The following is a 15288-nucleotide window of genomic DNA, read 5'->3' on the forward strand; positions in this document are numbered from 1 at the left end:
CGATCTCACGGTCCGTGAGTTCGAGCCCCGCGTCGGGCTCTGTGCTGAAAGCTTGGAGCCTGCTTCAGATTCTGTGTCTCCCTCTCTCTGACCCTCCCCTGATCATGCTTTGTCTCTCTCTGTCTCAAAAATAAATAAACGTTAAAAAAAAAAATTTTTTTTAAAGAAATTATTGAGGTGAAGGGAAGGGATTGCAGGGTAATGGTTCCTTTATAACAACGTTAAATTGTAGTTAATAACTCTGATTCTCTCCTTTGAGTACACAAAATATTTGTTACCAAAGAGTATGCTATTGTCAATACTGTAACCATATACCAGGGATCCATTCATCCATTATTGGTTACACTATAACCACATCAACAAAGCACTGCTCACTCCTGGGAACCGTGGGGAACATTCGTATAGTAACTGTTGGAGAAATTGAACCCTTAGAAGTAATGCTCATTGTAATGAAATTTTATTTGATACTCAGTTACACATGCTTGTCATTTTTATGTTCTTTCAAATAAACTGGATAAATTTATTGTTTATTCTACTTTAGCTCTTATTATCCTGAAAGAGTTTTACATTCTTCCTTATTTCTGTTTGCCTTAAAACACTTTCTTTTACCTTTGGAGAAAATTGTTATTTACAAAAAAAAAAGAAAAAAGATTCCTACTCAGACTTCTTAAATTGCTCTGAGTAACTTTATTCCTTTTAGGTATGAAATTGAAGGCTGCGAAGTCATTTGGGCCATTAAAGACAAAGCCATTGGGAATACTTTCTTCGATGCAGGTGCAGCTGAATTCTTGACTTCAAAGCTCATTGCTGAAAAACCAGAGGCTAAAATTGCACATAAAAGAACCAGATATACAACTGAAGGTAAGTATAGCATCTATTCATTAATTCACAGATGAAACTGTTTCTTAGCTGTATAGAAAAAGGCTATAAGAACATGGAATAAAAATACTACAGTTGAGAGACAGATACATAGATAATATTTATTTCCTGTCTCCATACACAAGATTTAGACTTTCAAGGATTTTTTTTTTCAAAGTTTATTTTGAGAGGGAGAGAGCACGGATGGGGCAGGGGCAGAGAGAAATAGGGAAGGAGAGAGAGAGAAAGGGAATCCCAAACAGGCTCTGGCTGTGAGTACAGAGCCCAGTGCAGGACTCAAGCCCACAAACCCTGAGATTATGACCTGAGACAGAACCAAAAGTTGGATGCCTAACCAACTGAGCCATCTAGGAGCTCCTATCCAGGACTTTTTTTTTTTTTTTTTTAATGAAAACTGTGTATAATTAAGACTGGAAATTTAAAGTGAATTAAATAAACCAGCCCATCTGCATCTTTGCAAACAGGTGGTACAACTGGATAGCACCTTAGGTAATTTTACAAAAAAAACAAAAAATGCAATAAGTTAAAAAGGAAATACAAACCTAGATTTTTATTTAAGAGGCTTTTTAAAATTTTTACCTTTTGGCTTATAAAATTCAAAAAATTCTGTAAGTGTTGAGGGTGCTAAAAGTTGACAAAATGTTTAAAAACTGTTGGCTAATTGTTTAATTGAATTATAACTCATATATTAGTTTCAGATGTACAATAGTGATTCAGTATTTTTATACATTATGACGTGATCACCTCTGTAGGTTTAGTTACCGTTTGTCACTGTACCAAGTTATTACAGTATTGACTATATTTCCTATGGTGTACTTTATATCCCCATGACTTATAACTGGAAGTTCATGACTTATAACTATGGTGTACTTATATCCCCATGACTTATAACTGGACTTATAACTGTTCACCTGTTTATCCTGTGCACCAGTTCCCTCCCCTGTGGCAACCACCAGTTTATTCTCTATATCTGAGTCTGCTTCTGCTGTGTTTTGAGTTTTTTTTTTTAAATTATTTTTCTAGTTTAACTTGCCTGCATTTATTGTAAAATTTTTATTGAAGTATAATTAACATACAGTGTTCTATTATTTTCAGGTATACAGTAAAATGATTCAACAATTCTATACATTACTCTGCTCATCATGATAAGTACACTCTTAATCCCCCTTGTTCCACACACACATCCCTTCACCCACCTCCCCTCTGGCAACCCCCCGTTCTCAGTTTTTGAGTGGGTTTTTTTGAGTCTCCTTTTTCTTTGTTTCCTAAATTCTACGTATGAGTGAAATCATACGGTACTTGTCCTTCTCTGAGTTATTTCACTTAGCAGAATATTCTCTAGGTCCATCCATGTTGCAGATGGTAAGATCTCATTCTTTTTCCTGGTGGAGTAATATTCCATTGTGTATATGTGTGTGTACACATACACATGCACACCACATCTTCTTTATCCAGAAGTCTGTCAGTGGACACTTGAGTTGATTCCTTATCTTGCTTGTAAATTATGCAAGTTCACATAGGGGAACATACATCTTTTTGAATTAGTGTTTTCATTTCCTTTGTGTAAATTCCCAGTAGTGGAGTTACCAGATCATGTGGTAATTCTGATAATTTTTTGAGGAACCTCCATACTGTTTTTCATAGTGGCTGTACCAATTTGGATTCCCACCAACCGTGCACGAGGTATCTTGTTTCTCTACATCCTTGCCAACACTTGTAATTTCTTGCTTTTTGATTCTAGCCATTCTGGCAGGTGTAAGGTGATCTGTCTCATTGTAGTTTTGATTTGTACTTCTCTGACTAGTGGCTTTGAACACTTTTTTATGTCCTTGTTAGCCATCTGTATGTCTTTGGAAAAATGTCTGTTCAGGTCCTCAGCCTCTTTTTTATTTTGGTTGTATTTGTGTTACCAAGTTGTAGGAGTTCTTTATACATTTTGGATATCAACCTTTTATCAGATCTCACCCTTCATATTGACCATGTATTTAGTATGGTTTATATTCAACACTTGATTGAAAAATTACCTGTTCTATAGCTCTATATCACAAAATATTAAAACAATCAATACAGATAAGTTAGTTTATGCTATATATGAGAATCCTGACATTGCCTAAAAGCTTGAGAACACAAGTATACTTCTCTGCCTGGAAGTTTTTATATCATTTGAATTTTGAATTGAGTTTTATCTTTTCAGGAAGAAAAAAGGAAGCACAAACCAAAGGTAGTGCTGGCAATATGGGCAGTGCCTTGGGACCTGATTGGCATGAAGGCTTGAATCTTAAAGGAACAAAAGAGGTATGTGTTCATACACTAATTAAACATGTGTAGATGGAATTTTAAATTCTTGAACCATTCGTTGAAGACTGGTTACAAATATAGTCCAACAACTGCTAGGTCACTTAAAATCCATAGTGCTAGGATAGAACCAATAGCAGCTGGCCCAGTTCCTTACCTTAAGAGATAAGTGGATATTTAATTCATCAAAAACTGACTGTTCAGAGTGGCCAAAATGAACAAATCAGGAGACTATAGAATGCTGGAGAGGATGTGGAGAAACGGGAACCCTCTTGCACTGTTGGTGGGAATGCAAACTGGTGTAGCCGCTCTGGAAAATAGTGTGGAGGTTCCTCAAAAAATTAAAAATAGACCCACCCTATGACCCAGCAGTAGCACTGCTAGGAATTTACCCAAGGGATACAGGTGTACTGATGCATAGGGGCACTTGTACCCCCCCAATGTTTATAGCAGCAGTCTCAACAGTAGCCGAATTATGGAAAGAGCCTAAATGTCCATCAACTGATGAATGGATAAAGAAATTGTGGTTTGTATACACAATGGAGTACTACGTGGCAATGAGAAAGAATGAAATATGGCCCTTTGTAGCAACGTGGATGGAACTGGAGAGTGTGATGCTAAGTGAAGTAAGCCATACAGAGAAAGACAGATACCATGTTTTCACTCTTATGTGGATCCTGAGAAACTTAACAGAAACCCATGGGGGAGGGGAAGGGAAAAAAAAAAAAAAAAAGGTTAGAGTGGGAGAGAGCCAAAGCATAAGAGACTCTTAAAAACTGAAAACAAACTGAGGGTTGATGGGGGGTGGGAGGGTGAGTGATGGGTACTGAAGAGGGCCTCTTTTGGGATGAGCACTGGGTATTGTATGGAAACCAATGTGACAATAAATTTCACATATTAAAAACAAACAAACAAACAGTTGCCCTTCTTTTTAATTCTCCAGGCACAGAGATTTCTACAGTGAATATACCTGTCCTATTTTAAATTAATCTTTTCTTAAAGGTCACCTCCTATGCATTATAATATTTTACAGGTTATTTGATAAATTCTAAATACACATTTAATACCTTAATTGGATGATTTGCTTTTACTCATTTTAGTTATTAGGTGTTTGTTTTTAAATAATTGCTAAAAGGCTATGATATGTAAATACTGTAAGAAGCATACACGGGGTTCTTATTACTTTGTATGATTTCAGCCTCAGGTACTTTGGAGAGGAGCTGGCTTCATGTTATACCTCATTTTTGTGATAGAAATTATGCAAAATCAGTTCTTCTGCACCTTCAGATTCTAAGTTTAGTAGTATTTTTAAACTGAGCAGCAGTTTGGTTCAGTGAACATTATCTCCTACATACTTGGTACTTTACTAAGCTTCTGGGATATAATAGTAATCAACATAGATCTGCCCTCAAGAGGGTTTTATAGTTCTCTAACAGTTGAAATTTTTAGAAAATATATTTGTAATTATCAGTGAGGCTTATCTTAAAAAGCATCCCTTGGTGTTACCTGTCAGTGCAACTACTTGTTCTCTTAAGTTCTGAATGGATTTCTTCTTACTGCCTTCACAAACAGAAATCGAGATTATATGGGGGCATCCAGTGTGTTTTCATTTATATTTTCCATATGTTTCTACAAGTGTATTGTAATTTTTTTTTATCAGTAACCCAAATCAGTCTTTTGGGAAGTATTATTTATGGTAACCATGGTTTCTTTTAGTTTTCTCGTAAGATTCACATTGAAACTATGTGTGAAGTAAAGAAAATCTACCTTCAGGAAGAATTTAGAATTTCGAGGAAAAAGTCCTTGCCTTTTCCGAGAGACCATCATAATCAGCCAGTCACAACTGATAAAGGTAAGTAATTAAGAAAAAATGTAATAACCAGTAATTTAAAAGGAGGAAACTTAAACATAAAAAATAAACATGAGGAGCATCTGGATGGCTCAATCCGTTAAGTGTGTGACTTCAGCTCAGGTCATGATCTCACAGTTTGTGAGTTCGAGCCCCACTTCAGGCTCTGTGCTGACATCTCAGACCCTGGAGCCCACTTTGGATTCAGTGTCTCCCTCTCTCTCTGCCCCTCCCCCACTCATGCTGTGTCTCTCCTTCAAAAATAAACTTAAAAAAAAAGTAAACATGAAATCATTACTTAATGTAAGTCATTTCCTTTTCACTACTTAATCTTCAAGTTTCCTAATAATTGATATAGTGAGCATCACATTTTACATGGCATTCATGGTGTTTTGCCCACCACAACTCTGTGAGTCAAATGGAATACCTTGCAGATCAAAAAGAAACTAAAAAAACCTTTATGCTTTCAGAGATGAAGTGACTTCCCCCAAATCAGATTGAAAATCTGTAATTTGGGACTAATTCCTGTTCCACATCTCCTGTGAGACCTACCACTATTTGAAGAAATACACTCAAACTAGTGTGTAATATTCCATTGTTTTGAATTCTTTGAATTTTTCCACGGGAAGAGTTAATGTTACAGTTTGACTAAGAACAGTAAGGGAAAACATTGAAAAATGAGTAATGTAGTTGGGCTAAACTCTCTGGAGTATATAATGTATTAATATTTTTAGATAAATAATTTATAAAGTGATTATCAAATTTACTTTGTTAGAAAAGGTCTAGGTCTAAATTTGAAGGGAAAATGTTTAGAATGCTGTAATGTTATAAGTATACCCAAAACAAGGAGATAATGTTGATTGTATTATAATTGTTTTAGTAAATGTGTCTTATAAAAGTTATTAAGCAGTGTTGTTTTAAAGTACTCTCCTGCCGTTTTCTTTCACCCTTTATGCTAGGTATTATAGTCACATAATGCTATGGATAACTTGTGGTGATTATATTGGAGAATAAAGGTTTTGTTTATTTTGTTTTGTTTTAGAGGTATGGCCTGTATATGTGGAATTGACCAGTGAAAAGATATACGGCTGTGATTTCATTGTCAGTGCTACAGGAGTTACACCAAATATAGAACCTTTTCTCTGTGGCAACAATGTAAGGTGAAGTTTTTTTTGGTTTTTTTTTTTTTTTGTCCTGCTGTGAATATTTTTATATTTTTTTTAATGTTTATTTATTTTTGAGAGAGACAGAGAAAGAGTATGAGCAGAGGGAGGGGCAGAGAGAAAGGGAGACAGAATCCAGGGGAGGCTCCAGGCTCTGAACAAGCTGTCAGCACACAGCCTGACACGGGGCTCAAACTCACAAACTGTGAGATCATGACCTGAGCTAAAGTCGGATGCTTAACCGACTGAGCCACCCAGGTGCCTCATGCTGTGAATATTTTTAAAGTACTGTATGAAATTTAACTTTCAAGCATAAATAACTGTTCCTTGCTTTAGTGTAAAACTGTAACTTACGGAAGGTGAAAACAATTTAGATCATATTCATGTTTGGATTTGCAGTATTTCTTATTGCGTAAAGTCCTTAAGCAGCTAACATCCCAGCATAAATGTCATCATTGATGGGACATAATGCACAGTTCATTTGTCTAAAGGTTGGTAAGAGACTGACACCTATGGATTCTTACAAGTGATTCTTTTGGAGAAATGCTAAAATGCTAAATGCCTTTTAGCATTTAAAGCTCACAAAACTGGAATATTGTAATTATGAGTGGGGTAGTCACGGTTACTGAGTGTTCCTGATGTTGAAAGTCTAAAAATTTTTGAGTTGGTCTGTCTTAATAGCATTTTGATCCCCTGGAAATTGAGCTGAGTTATCTAAACTTACAGCTATTATTTACTTTCTCATTAAAGATCAGCATACCAAGGTGTACAAATATGACTTGTTCTTTTACTTTAGAATGACAAAGCCATCTTTCACTTTTCTTCCCATGTGTTCTCATAAGGAACATTGTTTAGTTTGATCTAGGCGAAGATGGTGGCCTGAAAGTGGATGATCACATGCACACGTCTCTCTCTGATATCTATGCTGCAGGTGACATCTGCACTGCGTCATGGCAGCCCAGCCCAGTGTGGCAGCAGGTAAGCCAGCATCCAGGATCACATCTTCAGATCAGAGATTCCATGTGATGGTAAAGGAGTTGCTACCAGCAAATCTAAATATCTGGTTTTCCAACTTTTTTTACTTTAAGAAGCTGTCATAGAGTTTTTTGTGACAATTAAAGAATTTTCCCTTTTGGTAAGTTATTACATAGTGATGGAACAGTAGTTTATCAGCCCTGTCCAGTGGAACTTTATGCGATGACAGAAATGTTCTGTACCTTTGCAGTGTCCAGTCAGGTAGTCACTAACTACGTATCTCTATTGAGCACTTGAGTTTAAATAGCTACATGTATCTAGTGTCTGCCAGACTGGACAGCACAGCTTTAGATTAATAATTACTGAGGTATAAACCATGTAGATAAATGATGACCCTATTCTGTCCCTGTGAGAACTGTGACTGAAAAAATTTCCTATAGGAAACAGCCTTCCTCAGCTGAACACCTCCATTGAACTGGGCATAGACTTCCTCCTAATGGTGGAGGAGAAATCCTTGAGGAAGATACTCAGACCGTGGTCATAGGTGAGGTGGTCTCAGGGGGAGGAGAGACACAGTAGATGTTACAGATAAAAGACCCAGGCAACACTCCGTGTGAGACCAGCTCCACAGGTAGGGATATTACTCCTTCAGATCAACCATGGAGTGTGAAGTAGCAGAAGAGCTAGATGTATTTTAAGAGGCAGCTTCATTACTTTGTGTGTTTTTACCTACAGCAGAGCTGACAATCATATAAAAGTGCTTTTAGCCTAGGGGCGCCTGGGTGGTATAGTCAGTTAAATGTCAGACTCAGCTCAGGTCATGATCTCATGGTTTGTGAGTTTTTAGCCCTGCATCAGGCTCTGTGCTGACAGCTGGGAGCCTGGAGCCTGCTTTGGATTCTGTGTCTCCCTCTCTGTCTGCACACCCTCCACTCATGCTTTGTCTCTGTCCTCAAAAAATAAATGTTAAAAAAATTTTTAATTTTTTTTTTTTAAAAGAGTGCTAGCTTGTTTTCAGTTTTCTCTGTAATCATTCTCTTTCACTTCTGTGACAGATCTGTCTGGGATTTTTTTAACGCTTTTAAACCGTTTAGGATAAATTACATCCTTAATGGGTGTCATAAACTCTGGTATAGTCCGTGTCCAAAAATGACAAGTGTCTCTTGAGTGAATCTAATAGACCCTGTCTCTTAATTTGCAGAAGCAGTAAATACTAAATAAGTACACTAATTAATCTGTTTTACACAGTCCGAGACACAGACTGAAGGGACCTTGAAGCTGGTATACATTGTTTATGTTTATAGAGGAGACTGAATTAAAAAAAAATATCAGAAATGATTGTGGTATTAGTTTTGCACACAAAAGGACATTACTAATTGCTTAGTGTAGGCTAGCTTATTTAAATCTCTTAATAGCCATTGAATAGGTGGTATACATTTTTGTTTCAGGTGAAGAAACTGAGGCTCAGTTAAATAAGTAGAAATAAAAACTTAAAAATCTCTTGACTTCCAAGGCCAGTGTTCTATGCAGGATCACTGATAACCTAAGGGAAGAATTTAAAATGAATTCCCAGCATTGGTTGCTGAAATCTGGTAACATTTCTTGAGGCTGTTAGGACACCAACTAATATATCGATCTGCCTGACCACTGAGGTTTTATTGCATGAGAAGCCTTAACTATATAGCACCAAAATCTAAGGATTAGGAAAAGGAATGAATTTTTCAGTGATCATTTCTCATCTCTATTTATGCTGATGATAAACTTACTCTGTGAGAGGAGACCAGTTAATTAGTATTATTCTTCCCTGGTGTACCCTGAAATGTTTTAGTTATAGTTTATTGAAACATACAGAGTTGGTATCATCCTTTAATTTTAGAATTCTCAAATAGCAGTATCAGTTTTGGTTAGTGTGGAATGGTGATTGCTTCTATGGCAAAGACAATCCAACTGGTCATCTGGCTAGCTAGATCTAACCAGTCTCAAGGACTCTCGATCGATATTGAAGCCCTTTAAGCAATTTTGTAAGGTTAAGGTGCTAGCATTTTTTAAGTATGGACAATGAACATTATATCTCATAACATTTTTTATTTCAGATGAGGCTGTGGACCCAGGCTAGACAGATGGGGTGGTACGCAGCCAAGTGCATGGCCGCAGCTACTTTAGGACAATCTACTGACATGGACTTCAGCTTTGAACTTTTTGCTCACGTAACAAAATTCTTTAACTATAAGGTAAGATAAACAAAGTAGTGCCTTTTTCTGCTTGTTAGCCTTTAATTATGTAATTTTATCATTTAAGTAAATATATGGTTTTAGTCATTTTACAAAAAAATGACATCTCATTTCTTGCAAATCGGTACCTGGTATTACTGCTGGTCTTAATTCCTAATCACCACCTACCTTCCTACGATACTATTTTATAGTTAAAGGTGGGGGGGCATCTCTTCTAGACTTACTCCCTGTTGGTGCATTTCTGCATTTCATTTGAGATCCATCCTTGCCTTGTAAGGGGAACTAATAGCTGTCATACTCAAGAATGAACCAGGTACTCTGCCATACTTATTTTACTCTGAGGCAAGTTTTTTCTTGATAATTTACTGATTTTTAATGTTCATATGTAGATTGTGTGTTAGTGTCATCTGTATAATAAATGCAGTGCTATTCTAGCATAACACAGTGTAACTACATACCATGTTTCCTTTTTTACTTTATCCCTGTGTTTAGGTTGTATTGCTGGGAAAATACAATGCACAGGGCTTAGGTTCAGATCATGAATTAATGCTGAGATGTACCAAAGGACAAGAATACGTCAAAGTCGTCATGCAGAATGGGCGCATGATGGGAGCTGTCTTAATTGGTGAAACTGATTTAGAAGAAACATTTGAAAACTTAATTTTAAATCAGATGGATCTTTCATCATATGGAGAAGATCTGCTAGATCCCAATATTGATTTAGAAGATTATTTTGATTAATAAAAGCATTTCAAGAGCTACATAATGTTCCAAATAACACAAAGTCACAATAAGGTAAAATTTAATACAAGTGATAATGATTTCAGTGGCAAAGTTAAAATACATTTTTTCTAACTTAAAACCTAGCACTTAATGTAAATTTAAGTTATTTATTTCTAATTTAGCTTTGGGGCAGATTCAGCTAGGTTGTGATCTACTTAGCCAACAACTTGGCCTGGTACACCAGAATCATTCTGATTGAAATGTTAGAGAGGGCTGTGGTTTCAAGAGGCTTATAGTTTGGTTTTACTTCTAGAAATGTAGCAATAGCTTACTTACTAATATCATTTGTATTGATACTTTATTCCTTTTGCATTTGGATTCCACAGCTGTTAAGAGCTGAAATCATTCCCTTTGTAATAAGCCTATATAAAATATTCCACATGATAACACTATCAACAGTTATGTAAAAATAATACGAGTTTATGTGAACTTTACATTTTTCTCATTTTATACTGACAATTTTTATAAATCATGATCTCAAGTGTTCAAGCCTTCAATATTAATGAAATTGTCTTAAACTACAAAATAATGGTGTATATGTACATAAAATGTTTTCTTGGAAAATTCGGAAACACTCTTTTCTTAGATTGCTGAAGCATGTTTGCAAACTTTTGGAAGTTACCTGAATTGTTTTCTTTCCTCCTTATCAGCTCCTTTAGAATGATACATTTGGGGGCGCCTGGGTGGCACAGTCAGTTAAGCGTCCGACTTCAGCCAGGTCACGATCTCGCGGTCCGTGGGTTCGAGCCCCGCGTCAGGCTCTGGGCTGATGGCTCAGAGCCTGGAGCCTGGAGCCTGTTTCCGATTCTGTGTCTCCCTCTCTCTCTGCCCCTCCCCCGTTCACGCTCTGTCTCTCTCTGTCCCAAAAAAAAAACAAACCAGAATGATACATTTGAAGTGATTCAGTCTACAAACAAAAACAAACACTTTGGTAAAAACTCAGCTGTTGCATTTTCTCTTCAGATTAATAGTCCCCCTGGGTCCTTCTATATCGGTTAGCTCTTAAGTGTCGGTGGCCTATCTACTCAAATATGAGCCCTATCTTGAAGGGATATGTTGTCTGAAAAACCCTAAATCTATGGACACAGTGGTACACAGCATGGTTTCACAGGCTTGAGAGTATCGGTTCAACCTTTGCTGCGCAGGCAGACTTCTCAACCAGTGTTGATCACAACCAGTATTGTGAACAAGTCCTGTGCCTACTTCAGGATCTTGATTAGATCTCTGCAGTATGCTGTTAGATGTTTCATCTTTCACATGCTGTAATGAAATAGGCAACTGGGATTTGGGAATTACAAGGACAGGCTATTCTAGCTATTAAACTGGCTTAAAATGAGTCCTCAACATGAGCCACCCTAAACACTGATTTGTTAATTTGTTCTGAACTAAAATTAGGATATTCCTCAAGTCTGTCACTAAACTGTTACAGTCTCTGTAAGACATTGTTGAATTTACAGAGATCTAAAGAAAATAACCTGGTTACCAGAAGGCCTTTGGATATGCTCTAGGAACCAGAGTGTCTGCCAGACATGATTGAGAGATACTTAGAATCAGCCTATTGTTCATATTTACCTGATTTGTGCTCATTACACAATATTCTGGAAACTGTGGCTTCCTAGGTACACTGTTTAGAGACAAGAATGTCCTCATCATCAGATATTCCTAATTATTGATTCTAGTACCCTGATTTATATATCAGACTCTTGTTAACTGGTGAGTATAGCACAGCATAAGAAACTCAGAAGTTTCTCTGGGTGCAAATTTAAGACCATAGTTACCTTCACCCACCAGGTGTCAGAACTCTGTGAGGGGGAACTGGTTAGTCCAGCTCTTCAGATACAACAAACATGCAGGATGAAAAAAAGTTCAACTACAGCACCCAGACACTGCTATCTATATTAGTGTCTTATGAGTGATTAGCCATTACCTGGTTCAAAAATAATTCACTCTTTTGCATGGAATTTCTCTTTCCAATCAGCCACTATAAACTCTTAGAGATTAGCCTTTTCTTAAATAGCATTTCTATTCAGAGCGAAACTTTTCCCTTCATTTCTTAAAAATTTAACATGCCCTTAGTACAGCAATATAGATCCATACACATACCACTTACCCTTTTATCCTTTTATTATTTCACTGTTTTAAAACCGTGTTACTTTTGAATCTAGAAAATGCTGTTCACAGCTTGCTTAATCTTTTAAATCCATTTTGGGATCTAGTATTGCCCCCATGTAGTCCTAGCTATATATATTAGCCTATAAAGATTTAAAAACAATGAACTAGGGAGTGTTCCAATCCAAGATGGCAACGTAGGAAGATCCTGAACTGGGCGCACCAAATATACACCTGTTTATAGGCAACTCCTCTTGAAGAACTGAGGACTGACTGAACAGCTTCTGTACAATAAAAGATACACCACACGGAGAACAGCAAGAGAGACAGACCTGGTAATCCACGTACCCACCCCTGATGCTGCAAACTGTAGTGGGAGGATAGTAATGAGGTACCAGGAGCAGATTCATCTACCCTGGGCCACAGAAAATAAAAGCCCTGGCTTAAAAGAGCAACTAGAATATAAAGTAGCCCTTGAACCCTGCTAAACGGGAGGGGAGCTGCTGCAACTCTTTCTGGGTTGGAAGGTCTAATATGTGCCACAGTTTATGCACCCTCCCACAACCTTGACAGCATAGATGGGAGCAGGGTCCAGATGTCCTAACCAGCCTGCCACCTCAGTAAGTCCTGACACCAGCCCCAGCTGTCCCACCAAGGCAGCCCCATGGTGGTGCACACCAGGAAGCCCTGGTCAGCGCTCACTATAGCTCCAACTATCTCACCACACTGAGGCAGGCACAAAGCACACTGGAACACCTCAGGCCTGCACCACTGTGGTTTCAGACAGCTTTTCAGCACACCCCCAGCTGATGCCTGTTTTCAGCTCAAGCTCCCCTGCCAGGACACCCACACTTGACCTTCCTTGCAGGGCACCCTCCATACAGAGAACCCTAGACTGACCCCAGCCTATGCCTATTTCAGCTATAATTGTCCAAGTTGTCCCCTTTACAAAGCACCCAGTGACGTGCCCAACCAGCAACCCATCTCAGCTCCAACTGCCCCCACCAAAGTACCTTCTGCACATCCCAGAACACCCCAGCTTACACCCACTTGGATTTCAGCCATCCTGTCAGGGTGCCCTCTGCATGGAGAACCCCAGGACTACCCATGGCTTGCACCCACTTCAGCATTTGCTTTCCTGCCAGGGCACCCAATGCCAAGAGCCTCAGGACCCACCCCCAGCCCACACCCACTTATCTACCACTCTTCTACCAGGGCAGCCCCAGCAGGGGGTACACTGCAACCCCCATCCCATGCCAGACAGCAAAAGTCACCAGATACATACAGTCTACACAGAGGACAACCACACATAAAGACCATTCCTTCAAGTTTAGGAGGAGTAGCTCTTCTGCCTAATTCATAGAAACAAACACAAAGTTAAGCAAAATGAGACAGAGGAATGTGCTCTAAATGAAAGAACAAGACAAAACCTCAGAAAAAGAAATTAATGAAATCAAGATAAGCAATATGCTTGAAGAATTTAAAGTAATTGATCATAAAGATGTTCACTGGACTACAGATAAGAGTGGGAGAACTCCATGAGAACTTTAACAAAGAACTGGAAAATAAAAACCAGAGTTGAAGAATACAACTGAAATGAAAACTACATTAGAGGGAATCAAAAGTAGATTAACGATGCAGAAGAATAATCTGGAAGATGGGGTAATGGAAAGCAGCCAAACTGAACAGCAAAGATAAAGATTTATTTTTTTTTCTTAAGTAAAATCTATGCCCAGCGTGAGGCTTGAACTCACAACTCTTTGATCGAGTCGCATGTTCTACCTACTGAACTAGTCAGCTGTCCCCCTCCTGCCACCCGCCCCAAATAAAGAATTTTTAAAAATGAGGATAGGTTAAGGGATCTGTTGACAACATCTAGTGAACAAACATTCATATTATAAGGACCCCAGAAGGAGAGAAAGGGGCAGAAATTTATTTGAAGAAATAATAGCTGGAAACTTCCCAACCTAGGGAAAGAACTAGACATCCAGATTCAGGAAGCATTTTAGAGCCCCCCCTAAGATGAACTCAAGGTCCACACCACAACACATAATTAAAATGTCACAGGCTAAAGAGAGAATTGTAATAGTAAGAAGGAAACCCCTTAAAAGCTCTCAGCTGATTTTTCAGCAGAAACTTTGCAGGCCAGAAGAGTGGCATTATACATTCAAAGTGCTGAACGGAAAAAAACAAAAACAAATAAAAAACCCTACAATCAAGAATACCTGACAAGATTATCATTCGGAATTCAAGGAGAGAGAGTTCCCATACAAAAGGTAAAGGAATTCATCACCACTAAACTGGCCTTCCAAGAATGCAAAAGGGACTTCTTTAAATGGAAAAGAAAAAAACATACTAGACATAAGGAAACTATATATATAAAAGATGTAAAACTGGCAACATAAACATAAACCATGGAGAGGGGAGTGAAAAGGAAGTTCTTTTTGAATGTGTTATAAATGCCCATGAATTCAATATAGACTGCTTTATATTTAGGATGTTCTTTATCAACCTCATGCTAACCACAAACCCAAAACCAAATTAGGTTAAAAGAAAAAAAGAAAAAAAAAAAAGGAAAAAGTACAGTATATGGGATATAGTCAGTGGTATTTTAACAGTGTTGCATGGGGACAGATGGTAGCTACATTTGTGATGGGCACAGCATAACAGAGTTGCTGAATCATTATGTTGTACTTGTAATATTGTGTGTCAGCTACACTCAAAGTGAAAAAAAGGGGGTGCCTGAGTGGCTCAGTAGGTTAAATTAAGTGTCTTGATTTTGGCTCAGGTCCTCATCTCACAGTTCATGAGTTTGAGCCCTGCTTTGGGCTCCTCTCTCCCCCTCCCTCACTCTCTGTCCCTCCCCTACTCATTCTCTCCCTCTCTTTCTCTCTCTGTCAAAATAAATATTAAAGGAAAAAAAAAAAGGAAATGAAATGAGGGGTTCTTGGGCAGCTCAGTTGGTTAAGGGTCCAACTTCAGCTCAGATCATGATTTCATGGTT

General features: G+C 38.0%; 1 protein-coding gene and 2 long non-coding RNA genes across 3 annotated transcripts in view; 1 reads left to right on the forward strand and 2 right to left on the reverse strand.

Annotated features, from left to right (window-relative positions):
* Positions 1-10739, forward strand: part of PYROXD1 (pyridine nucleotide-disulphide oxidoreductase domain 1) — a 28634-nt gene extending 17895 nt beyond the window's left edge. Inside the window, exons 6-12 of the mRNA XM_043563182.1 lie at positions 701-861; positions 3074-3174; positions 4891-5026; positions 6066-6178; positions 7042-7164; positions 9255-9392; positions 9885-10739. Coding sequence (XP_043419117.1) covers positions 701-861; positions 3074-3174; positions 4891-5026; positions 6066-6178; positions 7042-7164; positions 9255-9392; positions 9885-10133 — 1021 coding nt within the window. The 3' untranslated portion in view covers positions 10134-10739. The remainder of the gene's footprint in view (positions 1-700; positions 862-3073; positions 3175-4890; positions 5027-6065; positions 6179-7041; positions 7165-9254; positions 9393-9884) is intronic.
* Positions 665-10849, reverse strand: LOC122473080. The gene is made up of 2 exons (XR_006294587.1): positions 10798-10849; positions 665-855 (listed from the first exon to the last, which is right to left on the reverse strand). It is a non-coding gene; the product is annotated as an uncharacterized LOC122473080 (long non-coding RNA).
* Positions 10850-11061: 212 nt separating this feature from the next.
* Positions 11062-15288, reverse strand: part of LOC122473079 — a 37172-nt gene continuing 32945 nt past the window's right edge. The window contains exon 3 of the long non-coding RNA XR_006294586.1: positions 11062-11082. This is a non-coding gene — a long non-coding RNA (uncharacterized LOC122473079). The remainder of the gene's footprint in view (positions 11083-15288) is intronic.

This window comes from Prionailurus bengalensis, chromosome B4 (genome assembly GCF_016509475.1).
Source record: "Prionailurus bengalensis isolate Pbe53 chromosome B4, Fcat_Pben_1.1_paternal_pri, whole genome shotgun sequence".
NCBI classification, from domain to species: domain Eukaryota; kingdom Metazoa; phylum Chordata; class Mammalia; order Carnivora; family Felidae; genus Prionailurus; species Prionailurus bengalensis.